Consider the following 25,371-nt stretch of genomic DNA (forward strand, 5'->3'; position numbering starts at 1 on the left):
TGTTGTTACTATAAGAAGAAAACCTGCGCACACGCGATGGCGTTAGAACAGATATACTTAGTAAGCTAAGAATATAGGCCTTTACATGTATTCAAAATATAAAATGTCAATTATGTAATACACTATTTATCTTAATAATTAAATGCTGGACAAATTAACAATACGTTAAATAAAATTACAGTGCTGTTATTTTTTTGTTTCCTTTACGGTGCCTATATAGGCCTAGTCGTTAATTTCCTGATAACTTCAACCATTTTTATATAAATGTTTTGTCCAGCGTGTAGGAATCTCTGCAAAAGTTCCCAATCGGCAACTTATTACTTGCAGATAACTTAGGATCATGTTTTAAAATGTTGCAATTTGCCTAGCTAGGCATTGTCAATGAAAACAATACTGGAAGATTATATGTACATGTATTAGATTAAATGACGCAGGTATTATTATAACATGTATGCAATTTAAAAAAAACCGATCTTACACTCATTTGCGGGAAATCCGAATATTACTCAAGCAATAAAAAAAAAGGATCCATGAACGTTTGATTCAATGATGGTGAACGACAGTAATACCTCAGATTACTAAATACCACAAAAACTTCAATCGAAAAACAAAAACGGCCTCTGGCATTGGTTGTGACGCTTAAAAAAACAAATGATTTAGCTATAAGTCTAGCTTGCCACCTTCTATATATTGTAAATGATTTTATTCCAACACACAGAGACAAAACGCTAGAAAGGTTAAATCTTTTTTCTTATGAATGAAAGTGAGCAAGGAGTGTGTCCTATAGATCCATCTTGATAAGCTAAGATTTTAATATATTGGCCACTTGAAACAGACTTTTTCTTCAAACCATTTTCTTTTCGGATATTTCTTATCTGGGAATTTGCAGGACACTTTATCTAATGACAATTTTATTGACATAATCCAAGGGATCATGGGCGGCGGTCGCATGGCTCCGGCTGGTTTCTCCGTCACTACACGGGCCGTCAGCACCAAAGGCGGTCTCCTGCTGCATCGGGACCAGATAGCTGTCGTCTGTGACACCAGGTTCTTCGCGATGTTCGATGGGTCGCATACCAACCACACTCGCACTAGGAGCTGTTACGTAGTTGCGGTCTCCTTCCAACAGTTCTTCCAGCTCGTTAGCAACTTGGACGAAGGTGCAACGTGATTTGGGGTTGTCCTGCCAGCAACGTACCATAATGCCGTAGCTGTATCAGTCAGCAAATGTAACAAGAATCATTAGATGTTGCATGCTTGATCGTATATCAAATTGTGTCTGCGCTTTTACTTGAAACCCCCGACAATACACTTTCCATTATTACTGATTACTCGAGCACATTAACCCTACTTTTTTGAGAAAAATGTTTGAGAATTGAGTTTCCCTTTTTTCATTTAAAACCCCAAACAAAACACTCTTCACTGTTTCTCACAACTAGAGAGTGTTATACCTACTTTCAATTATGTAAAACCTTTGAGAGTAAAGAAGATGCATTAAGATCCCTTCACCTTCAGAAAAATTTGAGTAAAATATATAAAAAGAATCATGCATACTTTTACAGAAGTTAAAACGGCATTAGATGTGTTATTATTTAAAGGTAATGGAGACCGCTGTTTGAACATACATTTCTGGCGGGCAGTTCTTGGGAGCATCAATGCGTTGACCTCTCTTCAAGAAATCATACACATCTTGGTTGGGAATTCCTGGATACGGTTTTGCACCCTTACTGAAAATCTCCCACAGGAGCACACCGTATGACCACTGTAGAAAACCAAAGAAGACAAATATTTTTTTCAATGTAAGAGACCATTCTAATGATGCCTGTTCAATTGAGCTATCAAACAGTTGACATGAGCAAGCTAGAAAGAGTAGCCAAGATACAAGCTACATTGTATTTGAGTCTTTATTGAACTGTTTAATGAGATCTTGTGTCAAATTGAAATAAAACGTTTATTACTAAGTTAACTTAGAAATCAGTTCGAGGTGGGCGTCTTAAGACGAAATACTCCAGCTAATGAGGGTCAGGCGCCTTGAAAACATACCCGATGTAAATTATCAATAAACTGACGTTTCATGACCGGGCATCGAAGTTCATGTAGTTTCTCTTCGAAGGATAGTTCCACAGAACGCAAAGAGATGTGTCTTGTTTTTTTTTCCGTTAAGATCTTTATCTAAACATCATCTAACATTCCAATCAACGATGGATTTAATTGCGTACCACGTCAGTCCTGGCGTTGTACACTCGACGTTCCATGGACTCGGGAGCCATCCATTTGATAGGCAGCTTAGCCTGGGCATCGCCGCTTGTGTAGTAATCCGATTCGTGCATGTCACGGGATAGTCCAAAATCCGCTATCTTCACCAGAAGATCACTGTTCGCCCTAATGAGGTTGTCAAAAGTTTATCTTACTTTGGGGTCACATCATTTAAGAACTGCAATGCCATTAATTCGAACTCTGGAGTTAATTCAATGAATGCATGTCCCTCGGTATCTCTGGTGCATTAAAATTATTTTTGATGAAACAGCTGACCGATTTTTCGTAACATTCATTTTGCTTTTACTCACAAACACACATACAAAGACATGTGTAAAAGCCCCGGATGATATAGAAGAGAGGATACACTTACATGCAATTTCTGGCAGCAAGGTCTCTGTGGACAAACTTGTGCTGAGCCAAGTAACTCATACCGAGTGCGGCATGTAAGGCAAACCTCATCAGCAGAGATGTCGCCAAGGTCTAAATTGAAAGTAAAAACCTCCAATGAATAAACAAATACCACACTCAGAACTGGGACAGCATTTTGTTTCATAAATCTCGTGAGTGAACTATTAATTATTAAACGTAACAACATCTACCAAAATCACCATTAAGTGAGTTTCAAACTCATGCCACTCATCACCATTTCTTTTATCAAACCTTCCACTACTTATTATCGACATTGATCGCTCTTGACTACATACCTGTTTCTTCTTGACCAGATATGTCTTGAGGTCACCGTTGGCCATGAAGGGTATCACCACCAAGGGGTTTTTGTCCGCGTCAAAGGTCAACCCCAGAAGCCCCAGTACGTTGACATGGTCGAAGGTTTTCATGATCAGGCCTTCCTCCAGGAACTTCACCACATTTCTCGGGTCCGAGGTGTCTATACATGCAAAAGTAAGGCATTTATATGTGATAACTGGCACGCCCAACTTACATTTGGTCAAGCTACTACACAAAAACCGGAACTTGTATTTCAACTTATATTCATCACCAGAGAAATGCAATAACCCAGAGACACATTCGATTCAGTTCAAGATCATTTTACAACCTACAATTCGCAATTCTGAATGAAAAGACTCTTTCGGCTCTTTCATTCAAGACGCACAATGATTAATGTTGTTTAGTTCCTCTTTCTCGGTATAAGGTCATCCAACACCTCTTTTGTAACTCTAATCAGCAACAAGTATAATCAAGACCAAAATGCATACCATTCTGAAATGGGCCCTTTTTTAACCGAGGAACAACTTTTCAATGCTTTGTTTTGAATCCATGATACTGTCATAGAAAACATCTCTCACAAATGGCCGACATTCTCATCACCAACCTTGCACTGTCTTTACGGCCACAATTTGATCTTCACCTGACGTATCGTGTAGAACAGCTTTCAGTACACGCCCAAATGCACCTGTAAAATTTATTCAAGTGTTATATACTCATCTTTGCTGATTATCTTTTGCTGGTACCGAAGAACTAGCCAGATGGCAGACCAACCGACCTACCGACCTACCGACTTACTAACAGACCCAGCGACTGGCCAAGTCTAAATAATTTCGTAAAGGTCGAAACGTGAAAATGTTTTTCAATCACGTAAATAACGGTTTGCACACACAGCCCCTTTATGTAGGCCTCTTCTTCTCAGGTATAATAACAGCTTACACTTTGAACTCATAAAGTGTTCATTGTTTCCTCGTACAAAGTTACTACCTTGTCCGAGAGTTTCCCCCAATTCCAGTTGGCTGAAGTCGATATGAATGTCGTCGGGAACGAAGCTGACCTTGTTGTTCAGGACAATGCGCTTTTGTTTTGGCTGAGCAGATTCCGACTGTTTCTGGGATCTATACCACCTGCGTCTTTTGACGTGGGAGTCAATTTCTGAGGAAAAGAGATACAATGTCGCATTAACAGTAAATAACGTAATATAGTGATAAGTTTACGAGCACGTTCAGGCTTACAAATCAACAGACAAAACAACCTTTGCATGCTACACAAGATTCACAAGTTGTCTAAAATGGTAAACACAATCTTGACAAAAGAGTTCTATATTTATTTTTGTTTTTGTGTGGAGAAATTTGTTTCATCCTGTCTACAACTTGACAATTTACAGTCAAATGAGGAGCACGCCATTTGAATTCTTTTGCCATGTATTTTACCATCAAAAACTGGCTGCCCGTTAGCAGCCATCTTGAGAGTTTTTTTAGAAGTAGAATATAGTTTAATACGAAGATGTGCAGCTAAGTACTGTTTAATTTTTTTCTAAACTATCATAATTATATTTGAAAATTAGGAATTGATAAGTAGCCGGTAGACACAAGAGATGAAGGATAATTGGCTTTGAAATTTGAAAGGGTTTCGTGTTGTTTACCATTTTGCCGTCTTGCGATCAAGTGATTTTAATTTAATAATGAAAGGTTTGCGGAAACACCATGTGCGAATAATTTCTCAACTAAGAGAATGGTTCTGAAAAGAACCAGAGGTAAAAACTCGACGTTCCGGTCAGTATGCTCTGACCGTCTTCAGGAGAGTGCCTAAACTCTAAGAAAGTGAATACAGAAAGTAGCAAAAGGCGAAGTCAATGAAGTGAGAAGTTTGCATCCTGTGAGGATGCCAAGTAGACAGGATCTTAGAACAAGCTTGGTGTCCACTGAAGTGGAACAGTAGGGTTGCAGTGTCAGTAGAGGGAGGACCTAGAGTATAGGAGACCCATCAGTCTAAGGTGGTAGCTGAGGACCTAGGGTATAGGAGACCCATCAGTCTGGAGAAGTGGGAGCCAGATGTCGTTGAGTTGAAACCCGATGTCTTGCGGAACTGTGTTGTGCTTGCGGATCTCGATGGCTTCCCGTATGCGTCTAGGATGCCAGAACTGGATCGGTGCGAAGAGTTCGGCCGCATCCCAATCAACTTTGTGGTCGTTGATGTGGGAATGTTTGACATTGGCCGATTTGTCAAAATCCCCTCGCCGTCCATGTGCTCTGTGTTCCTTGAGCGGGAAGGTTCCGACCGGTTTCGCCGATGTAGACTTTGCCGCATTCACATGGAATGCGGTAGACTCCCGCCTTGAAAGAGGAGTCCTGCTTGTCCTTTTGAGTATGGAGGCTGCCTTGGAGCTTGTTGCCAGATGAGTGGTACACCTTGACGCCGGCTTGTCGGAGGATGCGTTGCAGATGATGAGAAGCTGGACCTATGTAAGGAAGAGTGACTGAGGGAGATACAGTGGAAGGACCTTGGGTATAGGAGACCCGTTGGTCAGGTTTGCTGATCGTGATGCGGTTGGGTTTGTAGCCGTTCCGTTGTAGTGACGCCTGGATGTGCTTGAGTTCACGCTTGAGGTTGTCTTGGTCGCAGACCTCAAAGGCTCTCTGTACTAGGGTGCGGTTGACCGATGACTTGATGCTGGGGTGATGAAACGACCGCTGGTGGAGATAGCGGTCGGTGTGGGTTGGTTTCCTGTAGACGCTATGTCCCAGGGTGCCATCTGGATTCCTGGAGTTCTTGACGTCCAGGAAAGGAATGGTGGCATGCTGTTCTTGTTCCATGGTGAAGCTGATGCTGGAGGAAGTCTTGAAGTGTGTCCGGGCCATGGGACCACAGTTTAGGCACTCTCCTGAAGACGGTCAGAGCATACTGACCGGAACGTCGAGTTTATACCTCTGGTTCTTTTCAGAACCATTCTCTTAGTTGAGAAATTATTCGCACATGGTGTTTCCGCAAACCTTTTATGATTTTAACTTACAAAAGCATACTCATATAGACTGAGATGATACTCTCTCTTCACCGCAGTTTTGTGCAGCTGTTTCTAGCACTTAGGAATTAAATATTCGAGTAAACTGCAGTCATCTCTTGCCACCAGCACTTACCGAGATGAATCGCCACTATCCTGCCCAATAGTCTTCGGTCGTGGGTGCGCTTCCTTTGCAACTGTTTGAAGTACACAAAGGTAGCAGTGAGCAGTATCGCCATGGAGAGTGGAATGACCAAACTCGGTACAAGTATAGCAACAAGTGGCACCGTACTGGGATAGACCAAATAGCCCAACCTCGATTGTAGGTTATTGTGGCGAACCTATGGAATAACACAAATAAAATAATAAACGATTCAACATAGACTTGAATAAACGATTCAATACAACTGACATAGACTTAACCAGTTTGTTAATATCGACGGTATAATAATCACTTGAAGTTTGAAGAAACAATCAACAATGACAAAGTAGTGTAATTACGTTTTGGGGAGAACTGGCCGAATGTTGGGTGTTTTTGAACCTTTCGGATTGAGTATAACAGATGTTCAATCCATCTGAGGAACAATGTTTAAACCTAGCTTAATAATATTCAATCCGAGATGAGCCGCTTTTCGTGGTCAATTTACAGCCAGAGGGGTCTTCTCTTCAGATTTCGGGAGTGTAATGACCGAATATTATGAAATTCTTTGACCGGAGAAATACTGATTCCAATTTTCTAATTGGTTAACTATTCATCATGTCGAAACAATTGAACAAAAAGTGAGAAGGAACATTACATTTACAAAGTTGTACTTAAAATTTTGTTGAAAAGCTTCAGAAAAACTTTATTTCTTTGAGAAGTTTTTAAGGACAATATCAGAAAAATGACCCACAATTTTGTACTCACAACAATGAAAAAAAAAAGGATAAACTTGTTCCCCTTGGGACCGCAAAAGAAGGAAAAACCTTGAAAGAAAAAAACACTTGACAGCTAACCCCCCACCCCACCCTCTGATTCATACATGAATCGGCCCCTAACTTACCCATACCACAGGCAGACCTTCATCGGTATCTTTTCCCATGTAGTCACCGGCTGCTGGTGCCTCATCGGGCAATTTACATACGAGTGATTTGTCACTGATCAGGATAACGGGACAGCTCTCTACGCCGATCGTCACATTGATTTCTTCAGCTGTGATGGCGCTGTCAATCCGCTCGCCCTGTCAAAGCATCCATAGGTAATTTCAGCTAAATTGTTGGAAAACTATTGGTATCTGGATTGGTATATTTCGGAAGAGTTTAGTCTTTTCGGTTGTGACAAAATGTGCAACACTTGTTTTACTTCTAAATAGAAAGGTCATAAACTATGTCACACGTAAGACTTTCTGTCGTTGTTCATGTACATGTACTCCTATACACACCGAGTGAGGACTGAGGTAAAAAAAAAAAAAAAAAAAACCTTAATTTTTATTTCACATCACATCTAGATTTGCTTTGCAATGACTGATCTGAGTTTGATATGAAGTTTTGTAACTCAGCAAGAGTTACCAAGTTAAGCCTACTGTTTTTTGGGGAATATCCACTCAGGAGGAAGAGACATCAAACTTGAATTTATGCCTAGTCTAGTCACACATGAGAGGTGACATGCAAAGCACTGTATAAGTGTGCTTCGTGCAATTTACCGACAGGCCCCATATCTACAGATAGAAAAGAACACAACAATGAAAAGGATAGGCACAAAACATAAGACACGCATACCAACCGTGATTTTCAGGTTTTCTCCTTCTTTGTCCTTCATACCACCTTCAAATTCATCATACACTGGATCCTCAAAGTACTCCAAGTCGGCATCGTTATCCTGAGACCATGTCAACAGTTGAGTGACCCCATCCATGATGAAGCCAAAGGTCAAGTTATCATTGCTCATGTCGAGGTCTGTTATGTTAGGAGATTGGCACCACATCTCTGTTGCAGATTCACCTTGACATTCCTGCAAAATAAAGACCCACATCCGTCAGTTGACAATTCTGTCCAGCATTAGCTCCGGTTGACAATGGCACCTCTCTTTGTTTCTACTTTAAAAACAGAAATGTTTTTAATGATGTAATGGCTGCCACACTTAACATAGTACCCTTTTTGCCATTTTCACATTTAAAGTGGTCGTTCGCGGTAACTCAGCAATATAGAAGTTTTAAAAAGTTTCCTTTTTAGGATCACTGGGTCCTCAAAGTACTCCAGTAATCTGCAACATGTCTGTTGCAGATTTAACTTCACATTCCTGCAAAATAAAGACGTCATCAGCATGGGCGTCGCCAGGATTTTTTCTAGAGGGGGGCAAAAAAAAATTTTGACCAAAAATGCTTGTTTTTTTTCAACACATTTTCGATTTATCAGTTTTAGAGGGGGCAGGGACATTTTGCCCCCCCCCCCAACTCATTAAATTTACACCACTTTGTCTTCGCGCCTCTTTTTCTTTTCTTTTCTTTTTTTTCTTTTTTTGCGTCTTTTTTTTTTTTTTTTTTTTTTTTTCCAGGGGGGGGGGCAAGTGCCCCCCCTTGCCCCCCCCCCCCCCTCGCGACGCCCATGGTCATCAGTTTACAATTCTGGTCAGCATTAGCTCTGGTTGACAATATGGCACCTCTCTTTGTTTCTACTTCAAAACAGAAATGTGAGTGTTTCATGATGTAATGGCTGTCACACTTTACATAGTACACTTATTGCCATTTCCTAATTAAAAGTGGTCGTTCGCAGTAACTGAACGAAATTTAAAATCTAAAGGATTTAAAAAGCTTCCTAATTATATATATGTTGCAATAGTGGAGCAAGTAGATAGAGATCGGTGGTTAAGGGGAGGTTGAGCAGGGATAGGGCAAATATAAAATCATTTATGCAGAGATCAAAACACATTTCTCACCTCCACTTTACGATTACCGTTTCCATTAGTGACAACGATTTGACGGTTTCTACTTGTGGTTAGAAAAGTCCCAGTAACCGTCAAATTTCGACCACCCCTGACAATTAAAACACCGATAACAAATACTGGAAAAACATTCTACACTGAAAGATACTGGTTGGTGTAACATTAATTTAAACAATTTAGAAATGCACGCACGTGTTCACCTTCAGCAAATGCCATTTTAAAGTTTAGAATCAGCCATAACATTTCACTGTTCATTCAAATAACAGTATTCTTCAGTAATAAGAAGATTTGTATTAGTGTGCTTCTGAAAACAGCCATGCATAAACTTGGTTGCAAGCTTGCTACTTGACAGCGTATCTAACAACAGAAACATAACATTTCACTATTACCCTCATTTTGTTGTTGGTGTTTAAAACATATTTAAAACACAGACATTTTCATTGGACAATACAGGCTGCAATACAAATTAGGTAGAAATAATGTGGTCGATACAAATTGAAGTATATACCAAAAAAGCTATACCAAAATAGCTTTACAAAATAGCCCATCATGGTACAACAGATGAAGAAAATAAATCATGTACACTCACGAATTGATGCTTTGCAGAGGAGACACATCAATAATGGTAGGATTCTCAGTGTACGTGTACATATCTGATGAGGTTCTCATGGCTCCATCGAAGGAGAGTTTCACAACATCTTTATATCCAACTTGGCCAGCAGTAGTTGTGCATTCTAGCATGGATTCATCTGGTTGGCTGAACCTTTTGGGAAAGAAAAAAATACTTGACACAGAGGCCATGCAGAGTTTTCTGCAGAGACTTAAAGGTGGATTCATCTCTGTGTATGATGCTCCTTTGTGTCAAGTATTTTTGGCCTCTGTGTCAAGTATTTTTTTAATACTGGATGGATGTATAGCAATTATTTTCAAGGTAATTGGAAATTGGACGAATTTAGAGCAATTCAACAGAACAGGATAAAGTAGATTTTTATAATAAAATATATAACTAACAAAAGCCGTTCCACAAAGGTGGGAAAGGAAAACCTTTTTAACAAAATCTAAGCAACTGAAGCTTGATAGAAGTCCAAATGATTTTGTTGAAACTAGAAATTGTACCAATGTTGGGGAGATACCTCTTTTTCCTGAATTAATAATGATCGTACAACACACTGTTATTTGTTTTCAATGAATGCTTCAATAAATTTCATTCCAGAGGGGAAAATTAGACAATGCTTCGATTTTTGCCGTATGCGCAACAATTTGAATAATGATGTGTATACCCTGTTATGTTGCAAGGATTGTCGCCGATGAACGCTTCAATATTGCGTCCTGTGTTGAGAGCTGTGCCATTCACACTAACTGCCGTCCCACCGGCTTCTGGGCCGAGGCTGGGTTGGAATACTGTAATCGTTGGGTCCTGGTAACGAAAAACATTGCATAAAAACAGTAGATATTGTATGATAACAGTAAATGTGAACATTTTCCTGGACGCTTGTTCCAATGTCAGGCAGATTTCTAAGGGGTTATCTCAATGTATAAGGAAAACTGATGCAGGACGTGACTTACTGTGAAGCTAAAGTTGACTGTTCCTGAGCTGTGTTGCATTGTACCGTCTGCACCCGTGACAGTCAAAGTAACCAACTCAACTCCTTCACTCTCTGCTCTCGTTCTGCAGCTGACACTGAAACGTAAAATGATATATGAATTTTAAATATATGGAGGTTGAGCAAAACTCCTGAACTTCATCGACTCTGGAAAATAATAACGTTAACATGTTAAGCACAAAATGTATACTTTTAAGATATGACAATGTTCAACAACATGGCACACATTCCGATGTTAACTAGATTGTGAATTGAGAATTCTGTAGGGACAAAAATACAATAAACATTTGATTAGAAATTCGAATAATTTTTAAGCAGGGCATACCAACATTGCCTACAAATATAGAGAAAAAAACGTATTATTACTGACAGAGAGCAATATGTCGATGAAATTGTTCAATAGAAAGATTTTAAAAATGTGAACAAAAAGACAAAAAACTGAATAGCTGAACATAAGTCAAAGCTTGAATAAAAAGAACAAGGTAATGTCCTTGCATGAAGTATGATTTGACCCTACCTTGCTCCATTTTGGTAGTCTAAGCTTAATCCATCCAGATCACAGGGCTGATTGCCAACCATCACTGACACGACATCCTCAAATCTCCGACCGATATCAGTTCCCATCACATCTATGACTGTGTTGCCTTCAATGGGCCCAGTCAAGGGAAATACCTAATGCGTGATTTTGGAAACAATAATAACATAACACACAAAAGTACAAATATCACGGAATAATGTATTTCAATACAACTCATTATTAGTAAAGATGCATTGGTAAATGCTCTTGAAAGATAATTTGTTCAACTTAGCAGCTTATATGCAGTCATCCATATCGACCTACTTTATATAGTGGGTATAACGCCTTTGTTTATGCAGTCATTAAAATGGTCTTGCACGGGAACGAAATTCCTTTTTTTCATTTTGTCAAAAAGGCACGTCAAATGGATATGAGATGTGCTTCATTTGGTGACAGTAATCTTTGATACTTTGTTAGAACTATGGATGATTACAAACATGTTGACAAGTATCCAAGCCTGGAATATTAATGGGAAAATATTCAAGATACTTCGAAGCGAATAATATTCAACTGGAGAGTTGTATAACGTACCTCACTCAGAACCGGATCAGGGCAGTTCAATCCGTTATCCAAAGTCACCTCATTTTCACTGCAAACTTCATTCAGTTTGCAAACACCAGACTCGCTCGGCATGGCACCACACCAAACACAATCGAGGGCTGAGCGGGCTGTAACACAACGGCTGCAGTCTGGCTTCTGGACTTTACACTTGTACAATGTAACTGTTTGATATGAGCAGAATACAAGATAATCTCATGGCTTTCAACTCAACATTTTAAAGAACAAACTCCAATGCAAAACTGTTGATAACAAACAATGAAAAGCATATGAAGAGTTTATTTTAAAAACGCGATATACCCATTTCAAAAAAAGGCAATTTGCACGGTTCTGAACTTTAAAGAATATGAAAACCAACATCATTTTCGCTTTATTGTATTCTTAAATTCGATACTCACTTTGGGCAGCAAGGAGTGGGTGTGATTCTAAAAGGTAACAAACTGACGTATAAGTAAGATTTGAGGCTTTGCATGGTGAAGATACTAAATAATGAAAGGTTTGCGGAAACACCATGTGCGAATAATTTCTCACCTAAGAGAATGGTTCTGAAAAGAACAAGAGGTATAAACTCGACGTTCCGGTCAGTATGCTCTGACCGTCTTCATGAGACACTCTCATGAACACTCATGGACACTCTCATGAAGACGGTCAGAGCATACTGACCGGAACGTCGAGTTTATACCTCTGGTTCTTTTCAGAACCATTCTCTTAGGTGAGAAATTATTCGCAAACTGACGTATATCACGTTTTGGAAATAATCTCATATTATATATAATAATATAATTATGCAAAAAAATCCGAATACGAGCTAATCAAACTTTGGCAGATCTCTCTTCTGGACAGACTGTTTTGTACCATAAGGCACTCATCAGCAGAATTGTGAATTGAATTGTGACAGAAGACGATTTCATTGGATAATAATATAATTATGTATGAACATTTTAGACTGACGAAATCGTAAATCTCCTCAAATTATTATCAATCGGTCCTTATTCCTTACCATCAAATCCATGTGTGTCATCTAGGATGTGCGAAGCACCGCTTGTGTCAGTCCATGAAACAGACAGTCCCACTTCCATCTCTGGTTCAACATTAGATAGGTAGGTGTACTGTTGAAGGCAAGCAAACAATCACCTGTTAATACATGAAGCTCAAAACATCAACATTGTGTCTGGCCAGTATGCATAATAAGTGATAACTTTCATTCTTATAAAAAAACCACATAGCAATCTAAGTCACAAAATAAGTTGGAATTTAACTTACAGCCTTATCTTGGCATGTGATCATATCTCCATTGCGTTCTGCATTAACAGCCTGAGGTGATCCATCTACATCTAAGCTGCACTTATAGCTAGAAATCTGCACATGGAAAACAAACGAAGGGTGTAACGACCAATATTGTTCTGCAAAGTTAAGTGAGTATGGAAAGAGTAAAACTAAGAAGTACTCGGCAGTATTATCCCCATCATACCTGCGTTTCACAGACTCCAGTGAAGGTCTTATAAAGTAAACAGCGTTCTTTAAAAGCTCAATACTTGACAATGCGACGCCAACATTTTTAATGCAGTTATTCAGCAAATCCAATAAAGGTTAACCGATATAGAGTAGACATGCATAATGACGGGGCTTAACGTGTACATCGGTTACAGACTGACATTGTTTTTGTTTGTGCTTTTTTCTAAGCCATTGATAAACTAACCTCAGCTTCGTCCGGTAGGTTTGTAGTCCTGACAGTGATGCTCCTCATAATGTCATTAGGAAGCAGAACTTCAGCAGTCTGGTTCAGCAGCTGAGGGCAAAAATCAGGTCCTTTGACTGCAGAAGCGGTTGGATTCTGTGGATAAACGCCAACAAACAAGAAAGTATGTCATTGCCTCCCCAAACATATACATCAGCTTCAATCTAAAACTAATGATCAAGAGAAATCTGATAGGAATTTTCTTATTTCCAAAGTAAAAGTATAATTTCAGATACTTCCACGTGTGCCTAATGGGAGGGGTACATGACAATTAGTGTCGTTTTCAATTTAAAAAATGCAAAGAATAGGTATTTACCGAAAGTCGACATATAGGATTCTACAATCAAGAGATTTAAGCAAATTAATAGTTCTTTTTCTTTTCAAAATTTGTATCGGCTGAGCTCTTATTTTTTTGTTCTCACGTTATCTCCAGTAATGATGATTTCATTAAGTCGTGTGCATGTGGAGCTTTCATGAGTACATCTGTTCTCAAACACGCACCAATCGCAGGCCCAGCGACTACCAACGCAGGATACACAGCTACGGAAACAACCCAAAAAAATTTCATTATTCATCGATTCAAAATATCACAGGCAAATGTACTGGGGGGATATGCATTAAAACAAACTATTGAATTTTAAACACAGCTGATTAATAGGGCATACGCGAATACTCACGAAGTGTGCGTTGAACACTCATAGAAGTAGAAGTCGGTGTCTATGAATTGAACTGAAGTTTCAGATAATTCGACACCCAAATCTACGTGTACTGCATCATCTAAGCAAAAAAATAAGAACAAAATCACCTCGTTTATGAGTTGAAACAGACAATCACAAAAATTAGCGTGTATTTTAAATCGATTTTTGTGGGAACCAAATGCAGATATCATTTTCATGCTAACATACAGCATGTCATTGTACCATATTGTACTGCCTATGAACACATTTTCCTGTTGATATCCTTATTAGCCCAATTATGCGATTGAATGAAAACTGACACGCTGGTTCACAAGCATCAGTTCATTCTAGAATGGACAAGACGGAAACTACTGTTCAACTTTTTGAATGTTTGCTCTGTATATTTTTGCCCTGAATGAATTCATATGGATGTCTCTTATTGCACTTGCCTCCTTGCTCTATGGTAGGTATCCCATCACTAGGAGGTGACGTACACTCTAGTACTTCACCATTCTTCGTAGCTGGAGATTTGAATGACCCAAAATGACATTCATAACTCTGGCCTGTCCCTAGATCAGGTAACTGCTGCACAGTCAGGGTGATCTAAAAGTGAAAGTAACAAATATATTTTTAAATACTAATATTAATTTCATTAATATTCAATGAACTCCACGAGCTAGCTCCATTAATCAGGGATACTATAGACAAAGTTGAAATACATTGGTGAGCTCCAAAATATTTTCTTAGAGAGTCACAAATTTTAAAAAATAATAAAGATGTTTGACATCAAATACACATCAGGTCTCTGTACAAAGCCAAAATGCATTAAGAATACAGAAAATCAGATGCATACAATATTTACTAATCTCAATTAAGGAGGCAAAATGATTATGTCTTATATGATTGAACTATAGGCGTCGCTTGAACTATACATGTATAGGCGTCCCATTGATGAAATATTTCCGCGTACCTATAGGCCTATCTGGATATGTCCATAACAAATCTGCACTTTGAAGTAGGCCTAAGTGTTTAAGTTTAAGCATGTTTCAGTTTTGTTCCTATAAGGATGTGAGTATTAGATGTAATTTCAATGCATCTGGCTCTAGCTCACCTGTTGCTCAGTGACTGTGATTGGTAGGTTATCATAAGGAGCTACATCGGTAATATTAATGCACTGAGCAGCATTGTAGGCCAACCATCGAGTAGATACATCAGGTGATGGACAGTCTGAATATCTCGTACATCTAAGGAGGAATGCAATGTTATCACATGATCAGGATTAGGGTTCTAGCCAGGGTGAAATTATTGCGTAGGGGTAATTTTGGTTCGACGACTAATGCGAGCGCGGAGCGCGGAGCGCGAAGCCCTTACGGCGTGGGGTCCGGGGCCCGCTTAAGGGCCCCGAAACATTTTGGACTCTAGATGCTCAGTGGTGCAATCTGAGGCGATTCCCTGCCACTTTCCCCTGATTTTTTTTTAGCAGAAGTGTTTAAAATTATAAGAAATTTTGTTTTATTTGTTTCAATGATTGATACTCTTGCTCCTGTAAAGTTTCTTCTGTTTTCCAATTTTAGATTATGTTTACAATGTATAAATTGTTCCAAGATTGATGCTTTCTGATGTTTAACCATTTTTAGTAGTTCCTCAATGTTTTATATAAAAAAATAGGATTTACTTTGTCAATATTAACAAATCGCATGAACATTTCATATTTCAAGAAGCCTTGTGTTGTGTAGCGCTGCCGTAGTAGCAATAGATCCGGTTTTAAATTTGTAAATAAAACATCCGATCGGCAGGGAGAGAATTTGTAAAACCATGGAGGTCTCAGACAGAAAAAGTCGTCGGCGATTGCAATTTCAATATGCTACATCAAAATTGAAAAACATGAAATGCTCTACTTTCTAGATTTTATTGAGAAACATCGTTAAGTCACCATAGAATTTGATGAATCATACGAAGTTTCTTTCACGTACAAATAACATTGGACACCCATGCAATGAATAAGCTCCTTGAACTCTATATTAGTTATATAAATAAAAAGGAAGTTCTTTCACTGACGCAATCAACAACTAAACTGACCAGCTGTATGAACTCTCCCAATAAATTACTTCAATCCATTCCAGAGTGCACAACCTATAATATTACCAACATTATTATTTTTTTTTAATGGATCAGATCTAATTGTTGGGGGTTGTTGCACCCCGTCTGAGTGGTGATAGACTACCGTTCTTACAACTTCTCGAACGACACACTCACACACTTTGGAGACATCCCGTGTGACTTACCTTCGTTCCAGAGTGCACCATCCACAATATGGGTCTCCATCATTCCCTGCATCAGTCCCAATACACGTTTGGCATGTAGTGTACTGGCTACAATTCTCCACGCAAAGCTTCATCAACTAAAGTGTAAATCCATTTTTTTTTACAATCTTAATGTTGAGAAAAAAAAGTATTTGATTTCATCAGGAAACATGTTTTTTTTCCTTACCATCTTGAATCTGGTTTTTAGTTTACGAAGCAAAGGAACAATGTTTATTTTGTGAATTTGGCCAAATTTGCTATGCTTTTCGTTGTTATTAATAATACACAAAGCACCGTGTTTCTGTGGCTTTTCATAAATGACTGGAAATCTACTAGTTGCTGTTAAAAAAAACAAATTTGCTTGTCAGCTTAGCTTTTGACTTTTCTGTTGACAAATCTGTCAACTTTTCTGCTAATGCGAAGCACACGGGCGAAGCTTAATGGAGCAGAGATAGCAATTATTCAGTTAACAGCAGTCCTCGGCAGGTTAGGTATGCGCTTACCTTTTGTTCCGTCAAGAGAAATAGTACACGTGCTGTCTCATTAACCTTGACATCTGGCAGAACTGGACTGGTATCAACACTAATGTGTTCATAAAGTCGGCTGACAGTGTTACTTTCCATATGAACCTTATAACAAGATGACAAATACGACCTAAATACATATATTTACACCTAAATAGAGAGTTAAGAAGATTTGACACGGATTTGGGGAAATTACATGGGCAACCAGGCACTGCTTGCCTTGAGTGTTTGTTTAAGCACCGCCGTTCACGCAAGCCGATTTATTAAGAGAGACCAAAACTAGCCGATATCTTTATTTCATTTTAAAAACAATAACTTTCGAGAATCGTGATATGCATCGTAACAGTATAAACCAAATACTTGAGTGCAAGTGATGTAAACAAAATGTTTGAAAATAAAATTGCTGCTGCACAGTCCAGCTTATTAGGCTCTACGACGACATCAGTCATGCATACTTCTTAATCGAGTAGGGGTAATTTACCTTGAGTAGATCTCCACTCGATGTCCCGATTAAAGCGATGGTGTGGTTGACTTCTATTGTGGTTATGATGGATGACATGAGGGTACCAGGCAGCTCTAGAATTGCCGTGGATGGAACGGGGGTTATGCCCTTGGCGTTCTTGAATAATGGCGTATTATTATCACTGGTCGTGGGTATGCAGAAATAGCGACCCAGAATGTCAATCTATAACGAAAGTAGAAACAAGAAGAATCATTAAACAGACCTCTACTCGATGTCTCAGTTAAGCAATAGCTTGGTTCAACGGGGGTAATTTGCAATTATCAACGACACACAAATCCGGGGAGTTCAAGGAGAGTCGTTGATGAAACGAGAATGAGTGCTTTAGTGTGTTTATATCACATTGATGTATATCAGCTAGAGGATTGCAAACAAGGTTTTCTTGTTCAACCTAACACACAACTCAATCCATTTAAATTGTTATAGTTGTGTAACGGGACCTTATTGGGTTCTTGTCCTCCGAGTCCGGCCAAACGCAAGAAAAGGGGACAAACACACAGGATTTCCAACTTCTGAAGAAACTCTCATTTATTCAGCACAACAACTCTGTGGTCAACCTGCCACACTGCTACCAGTACCACGACTGCTGATTCCCAGCATAGAAATACACACAGTCTGAACAAATGTATACAATTGTAACAACTTGCAATGACCCCGGCATCTTGCCAAACCTTTCCCGCGTCCCCCAATAAAAGAAACCCACTTAAGCAACCTATTTCCGGAGCCTATTTCCGGAGCGCGCGCCAGCCAGACCCAAAACCAGGTCAGGCTTGCGCCGCCGGAGCCCCTCCGCCGGAGCACCAGCGCTAGAAAGCAATGACAACAAAAATGTGCATAGACTGTCCGTTACACTACCCCCTCCTTAAACTGGGCCTATTCTCCTGAATAGGGGGCACAAGTACAACAAATTTTACATTAACTGATATTCACAATTTTCCAAAACCTCTTTTTTCCCCATATATTATGTAGAGAACAAAACACTCATTTGTATTTTTTTTTAACAGGGTTTACATGACTAACACTGTCACTTTTAGAAAACAAAGAAACTTCTCTTTTTTTTATCAAGTGATGTTTACAAGATTCAAAAAGGTTATCAAAAAGAATTTACTTTGCATTGGTTTTACATGACTTTATTTTCTGGAAAAAGAATCACAAGAGTTCAACTGTCTGTGATTTTATTAATTTTTTTTTTTGGGATGTCCTCAAGAATGGTGGTTAATGATGATTTAGGCCCCACTTTGGTTCCTAAATCAAACAAAAAACACAACAATCGGCGAGGACTATCCACAACTCGTAGGTCCCCGATGCTGGGCCCTCATGTGCCGGGTCAAGTAGTCCAACCGTCCGTAGGACTTCGGGCATTCCCGGCACTGGTAACTCCGTTCTTCATGCGCTGCTTTTTCATGCCGCCTCCGAGTAAACGAGGAGACATACTGCTGACCGCAGACCCTGCATGTGTACGTCGCCTTGCCTTGAACTGGCTGACTGTCTTTCGTCTCACCCCCGCTGACTTGTCGCAAACATCCCCGTCTTCGGACCGCCCTGCCACGGCGGTTGCGGGGCGAACTGGTGCCTTGTGTCGTGTGGTGTCCAACGGCGGCAGTGGGACTGCCCACTCCGGCGGCGGGACTACCTGTTCCAACCTGATTGTCTGTCCTTGACTGGCGTATTGGCCCCAGCGCTGGTTCCGCAGTAACCGCCGGCTGAGTGGCCCTTGGCAATGCCCGGGAATCTACCGAACCCTGTAACTCGGTCACAGGCACCGACAGTGGGGATTCCCGTACTGTTGGTTCGGCATTCCTTTGTAGCGGAACTCTGTGCTTACCGACAACAAAGCATTCTTCGTCCCACATCAGCTGGCATTGATGCTGTCGCAAAAAGTCCAGTCCCAGAATGGCATCTACGCTGATGTCTGCGACCCAAACGCTGTGTAGCACCTCGCTTCCCCCAGTCTTCATCGGCATCTTCGCACGTCCAGCGATGCGCAGCTCACTCCCACCCGCTTGGCGGAACCTGCGATCTGCATCGACGAGCACGGGTCGTAACTTCGTGTCTGTCCTGTCATACAGTCGAGTGGAAACAAAAGTCTCTGTGGTTTCAGTGTCAATCAAGAAACTAACTGCCGTGTCCATTATTTCCCCTCGGATGTAAAGTCCCAACTCTTGAGATGAAGCAGGTCGTTTCCTCAAGCCAGACCTTGGCGGGACTGCCTGCTCCTGCGGCGAGGCTGCCCGCGCCGTCGGCGAGACTGCCCGCGCCGTCGGCGAGACTGCCCGCGCCGGCGGCGAGGCTGTCCGTACCGGTGGCGGGACTGCCTGCACCGGCGGGGAGGCTGCCTGCCTCATGCTGGTCTTCAGTGGGCACCGTGCTCGGAGATGCTCCAGACTCCCGCACTTCCAGCAACCTGCCTTCCATTCCTTGGGTTTTCTCTCCACCAGGCTGTGGCGCTGCAACTCCAAGAGCTCCCGCAGAATCGACAGTATCTGGTCAGTGGCTGTGGAACTAAGGGTTTCCTCCTTTTTGGGACAAGGAAAGACTGCACGCGACCGCCCAACTTGTTCTGCCTTGCACCACGCCTCTTCTTCGGCCGTGATTTCCACTGTTTCATCGAGGGTCGAGGGCTTTCTCCCATCAAAATGCACCAAGTAATCCTCAATGTACGATGACCCATCGTACTCCCGAGCTCTGACACGCGGCGCCGCTCCGGTACGTTCCACGTCAGCGTGCTGAACAACCGCATGAGCAACACTGGATCCGCTAGCAGCGGTGTCAGTGTGCACTGCTGTGTGCCTGCCCGCATGACGAGGCTCGCAACCGCTGCGTGCCCCGGTAGGACTCTTCGTGGATCGACGGCAACTAACGTCAGGGCGGTGCTCACCTTCGCTGTCCGACTCGATGCACGCCGCCCGCCACTGTGCCTGAAGATCACCCACTACACTGCACGACTTTCTCCGCCTACCGGTATCGTCCCTAGTCGATAGGTTCGGCGTCACTGGCACAACATGCCAAGGCTGATGTCCGGTCGTGGACCCGGTCGTATTTCTGCATAAACTGTCCAGCAGGGATCGCTGCAGCCGATCGATTTCCCTGGAAATGTCGCCGATGGCTTCAGTGATACTCCGTGCCGACTCCGTGTAGCTTGCCATTTCTCTTCCCCGAAAATCCTGTAGAAAATCCTTTGAGAATCCCACCGCTGCCACCAATTGTAACGCGACCTAATTGGGTTCTTGTCCTCCGAGTCCGGCCAAACGCAAGAAAAGGGGACAAACACACAGGATTTCCAACTTCTGAAGAACATCTCATTAATTCAGCACAACAACTCTGTGGTCAACCTGCCACACTGCTACCAGTACCACGACTGCTGATTCCCAGCATAGAAATACACACAGTCTGAACAAATGTATACAATTGTAACAACTTGCAATGACCCCGGCATCTTGCCAAACCTTTCCCGCGTCCCCCAATAAAAGAAACCCACTTAAGCAACCTATTTCCGGAGCCTATTTCCGGAGCGCGCGCCAGCCAGACCCAAAACCAGGTCAGGCTTGCGCCGCCGGAGCCCCTCCGCCGGAGCACCAGCGCTAGAAAGCAATGACAACAAAAATGTGCATAGACTGTCCGTTACAGTTGCATATATTCTGCAATTTTTTTTTTAAAGGTTCAGCCTTAAAATGAGGTGGAGTTTCGGGACGAAAGGGGCTTGACTTGACATAACAGGTTTGCTATGTATTTTTTGAACACATTTAGGGGCCTCCAAAGTAACAACGATTGGAAAGCTGTGACTTTTATAACATTCTGCAACTCGTTGAGAATAAGGGTCAGATTATCCGGACCTTTCTTTCAATTACTAACACACTGCATGCGGTCAATACAATTATGAATGGTATATAAGTCACAAAAAGTGTAAAATCCCCAACAAAACCATTCTGTCTGGACGCGCTATTTTGGTTGATAATGAAGGCCCATTCCCTACACGAATGATGAGCAAAATGTGGCATTTAGTGATTCACATTTTTCTATTTCACAGAAATTATCGAAGTTTGAATTTGGGCCTTCCAATGCACGCATATATGCAATTTTCACTTGCACGGTCACGTTTTGGACAAGTAAAATGGAAATTCTCCATCAACTTTTTCAACCTGACGTGTTTATAAATTTTAAATTTCATAGGTCTTCGTCTTCCGAATCGTTGGTTTAAAAATATATCTGTGAAAACAATTCTAAAAATCTGGACTCAATTTTACTTTAATTTCAGAATGTGCAGCTTAGAGTACGTGAAAATACAAAATAAAGTAATATTGTCAAATTGCAATAACGGCTTATTTGTAATACATACAGGGCGAGTCAAAAAGAACGTGACCGAATTAGATTTTTTTTTATAAAACATATGTTGCTCGCTCCATATTTCAAAATATCGCTCGCTGCATATAGGCCTACTGTATATAGCGAGGCTACGTACTACAGGGTGGTGCAAAAAGAAGGAAACCCACTTTTGACAGCAATTTTCACCTACTTGTTGAGCATATTTCAAAAATTCAATTTAATGGCATTAAAATGTTGATCTTTAAACGTAAGTGCGCAAAAAATGTATTGCCCATGCATATTTTGTCTCTGAGATAGGGTAGTTTAAAAATTGTATGTGCAAAACCTGTTTGTCTACGGACGGCTTTATTCCAATGCATCCGCTTGACTGAGTTCCGAAACTTGATTAAAGACAAAAAACCCACTACACTAGACCTACACGTGACAACGGTGATTTTGGTGACTTGTATTCAAGTTAGCACAATAACACTATTCTTGCGATTTTTAAATGATTTTTTTCACCTTGTATGGTTGAAGAGCTATACTTTATGCTACATTATAAAAAAAAACCAGTTCAAATAAGTAAAAGTCAAAATTCCTGTCAAAATTGGGTTTCCCTTCTTTTCGCACCACCATGAATTTTGGAGCCCCATGCAGTTGAGTCTCAAGTGTCCATAGAAAATCCGACATAACTCCCCTTTCTCCAATAAAAGTCAAGAAATTGATCTGTTTTATTATTATTGATCCTCAGTTGAAAAGTAAATCAGTTTGATAATTGACAAACACATTGTAGTTGAAGTATTTGGGCTTTCGTTTCCCGGTAGAAAAGGTATATTTGTGTTATAACATCCTCACTATTCATAGTCATAATGCTTCTCAGTGCTCTTGTCATTCGTTAGAACTGCTGATTGGACCAATTATTTTCCTCAGTATGATAATTGCTCCATACTTTGTGGTACGTTTAAACTTATTTAAAGGGGTTTTGGGTCTCGTGCTGGAATGACTTACCAGCCAAATAATTGCTTTTTATTTTTGAATCTGAGGCATATTCAATGACTCACGTTCCTTTATTTTTCATGATTTGAGTTCTTTTACCATATCTTCAAGGATATAAACGATTTAACATTTCCGTATTTTATCACGAGTAATTAAGCTACTCATCGTGTTTCATCTCCAGTTGTTCCCATAAAGTGTACCATAAGTATAAGGATGTTACATGAAAATAGAATCATGTGAGAACAAAAAGGAGCATCTAAACGTTGGTGGATTTTTAAGTTAAAATGTGTCATTTAAAAGTGACACACATTATATTGCTAGGAAAATAAAATTGGGAAAAACAAATCCACTTTTCGAGGTGAAACTCGAAAACAGCACGGGGAATTCATCGTTGAATTTCATTACAGAAATGCCAACATCATTTCAAATATGCTTCTGTACTCACCCCGAAACTACTGCAAAAAGAACCCTCCAAATAGTCAACAGAGTAGGTATTTCCATTCTTTATACAGCCTGTGACTGCTGCTTTGAAGGCATCCAAGATATCCCTCATCCTGTACACACACAATGCTGAGTGATCGATGGGTACATCACTGGTACTCGGAGCTCGTTGGTTCTTGGCAAACACAGCATACAGCACCTGCTTGTCTGGATGGAGACCCAATGATGCCGCTAGATCAGGTCCTGCTGGTCCAAAGTGAGCTGCTTGTACCAAGCTGTACACACTGCCATCTGATCCACTGCACTGCAAGGTAATTTCTGTGTAAGCGTCTAGGTTTGGAACGCCTTGACAGACTCTGTTGATCTTTGAAACAAACTGCATAGAACTCAAATCCTCTCTCTGTGAGGCAACAAAATATGTGAAACCTTCATCTTCAAATGCTACAACATACTTTATGGTATAAGAGTTCGTTATGGCCCAGTTATTAAAAAAAACCGAATCCGCTTCCTGTGATACTGATAAAAAGGAATTGCTTTCCAGGCTTCTTCCCGTAATTGGTGGAAAACGTCCTCGAATATCAACGTTTTCCCCAGTATAAGTAACAGCCGCATAAAGCATGTCTCGCCCACCTCTTCCTGGAGCCATCAGACTAACAGTAGATGCATCCTCGAACCCTGCAACGTTGGGAACCGATTCCACCAGCACGTTACTTATATCCTGTAACTGTCGTAACTGACAAATACCATCATACACACCACCACAGGTTATCAAACTGTTTGGTCGAGTACTGTCAACTACCAGTATCTTGTTGTAGTTATTTGTAAGGTGACAGGGCATCACACTATCTGGCCTGCTGGCATCACAGGTTGAAACAATCTGTAACTCTTCCAAACTACCGTCCAACCTGTACAACCAATTGACAGCTCCAACATAGACATCACCATGATCACTCAAGGCAAAATGGTTGAACTTTGATGCCCGTCTTTCGTTTTCACCCAAAATATCAGGATTGTCAAAGCTGGCCAACTCATAGTCTGACAGGTCTCCGTGCCACTCAGCTGATGTGATAAAAACATTTATGCAGATGACGCTCCAAGACAGAGCAATTGCCCGCAGGAGGGTGGAGTGTCTCCTACAAGACTCCATAATATTTAGTTCACGGGGATGTTTGAGATGGCAATGCACCGATTTGTACAATGCAGTGGGTCATAGAGAAAAGTCTATAGCCACAGGCTGTAAAAACAAAATAGATAAATAAAAATTACCAAGGTTTACAGTACAGTAAGGGAATCCATACAATGAAAAGATTTACAGATAAAGGATGGTTCTCCTTATTTCTAAATGATTTTTTTCACAAACGTTCTAACTGTTGGTTTTGCACAAAGTCAATTTCTGGTTATGAAACGAATGTCCAGATCTGATCTTTCGGACCCTTGTCCAAAGCCTAGAAATTTCAGGGAAAAGGTTCTCGTTCGTTTACCTGATTATATACAAAGGGGTGAAAATTAAATACTTTTATGATTGAAGAGACAAAACAAAATCCAAAAATAGGACTGGATGTCGATTTCATTGTTTGTATCGTTCTAAAAAAAAACACACACACAACTGTCTCCACTTTCGTGGAAAGGAAAATGGAAAATATATTGGTGTGATATCCAAAGGCAGTTGGCTTTTGCTCGTCTATAAGAAATATTGGTTCGGAATTGACAATGACTTCTGGTTAACACCGATGTACATGTACTGGATAGTTAATGTCACACTCGGTTAACCGATTGTTCAGCAACCCGGATCTACTACTGTATGGGTCTTACCAAAAGCTATCAAGCTGCAACAATATTAATGGTGGAGAACCATTAACACGGTAGAAACACCTTTAAGCCTTGGATTTTGTTCGAATGGGGCTTTTGTTTCTTTTTAAGAAAAAAATGGCCCTTGAAAACACAAAACAAGGAATATCTCTATCAAAATAAAATTTTGACGAAGCTGGCAAGCACACTATTAGACGTGAAAATTGAGGAGAATTATTCGGAAGCATTTGGAAATTCCATTCTAAAAAAATATATCTTGAAGGATTGAAATGATGAATGTCTTCAAAAACTGGATATTAAACCGAAATGTTGTCGTCTTTCTTGTCAATTAAGCGTGACCTCTTTTCGTTGATGTTCTATAGAGATTAAATCTTAAATGTAACCCTTATTGATATTTTTTTGACTGAAAGCAGGTTCGT

General features: G+C 40.5%; 1 protein-coding gene across 1 annotated transcript; it reads right to left on the reverse strand.

Moving 5' to 3' along the window:
• Positions 1–895: 895 nt before the first annotated feature.
• On the reverse strand, positions 896–24,290 carry LOC119738556 (plexin-A4-like). Its single transcript, XM_038213462.1, has 27 exons — positions 23,148–24,290; positions 17,366–17,569; positions 16,864–16,989; positions 16,343–16,458; positions 15,169–15,301; positions 14,507–14,660; positions 14,058–14,157; positions 13,803–13,920; positions 13,342–13,476; positions 12,906–13,001; positions 12,643–12,751; positions 11,616–11,806; positions 11,025–11,179; positions 10,470–10,584; positions 10,184–10,320; positions 9,493–9,660; positions 8,904–8,994; positions 7,746–7,973; positions 7,027–7,203; positions 6,120–6,324; positions 3,970–4,137; positions 3,590–3,670; positions 2,964–3,145; positions 2,630–2,739; positions 2,220–2,382; positions 1,626–1,762; positions 896–1,211 (listed from the first exon to the last, which is right to left on the reverse strand). Exons 1-27 carry the CDS (start codon positions 24,288–24,290, stop codon positions 896–898), a joined length of 5,058 nt encoding a protein of 1,685 aa, XP_038069390.1.
• Positions 24,291–25,371: the final 1,081 nt, after the last annotated feature.

The sequence above is a fragment of the Patiria miniata genome, unplaced genomic scaffold, assembly GCF_015706575.1.
Source record: "Patiria miniata isolate m_02_andy unplaced genomic scaffold, ASM1570657v1 HiC_scaffold_3, whole genome shotgun sequence".
Taxonomy (NCBI): Eukaryota; Metazoa; Echinodermata; class Asteroidea; order Valvatida; family Asterinidae; genus Patiria; species Patiria miniata.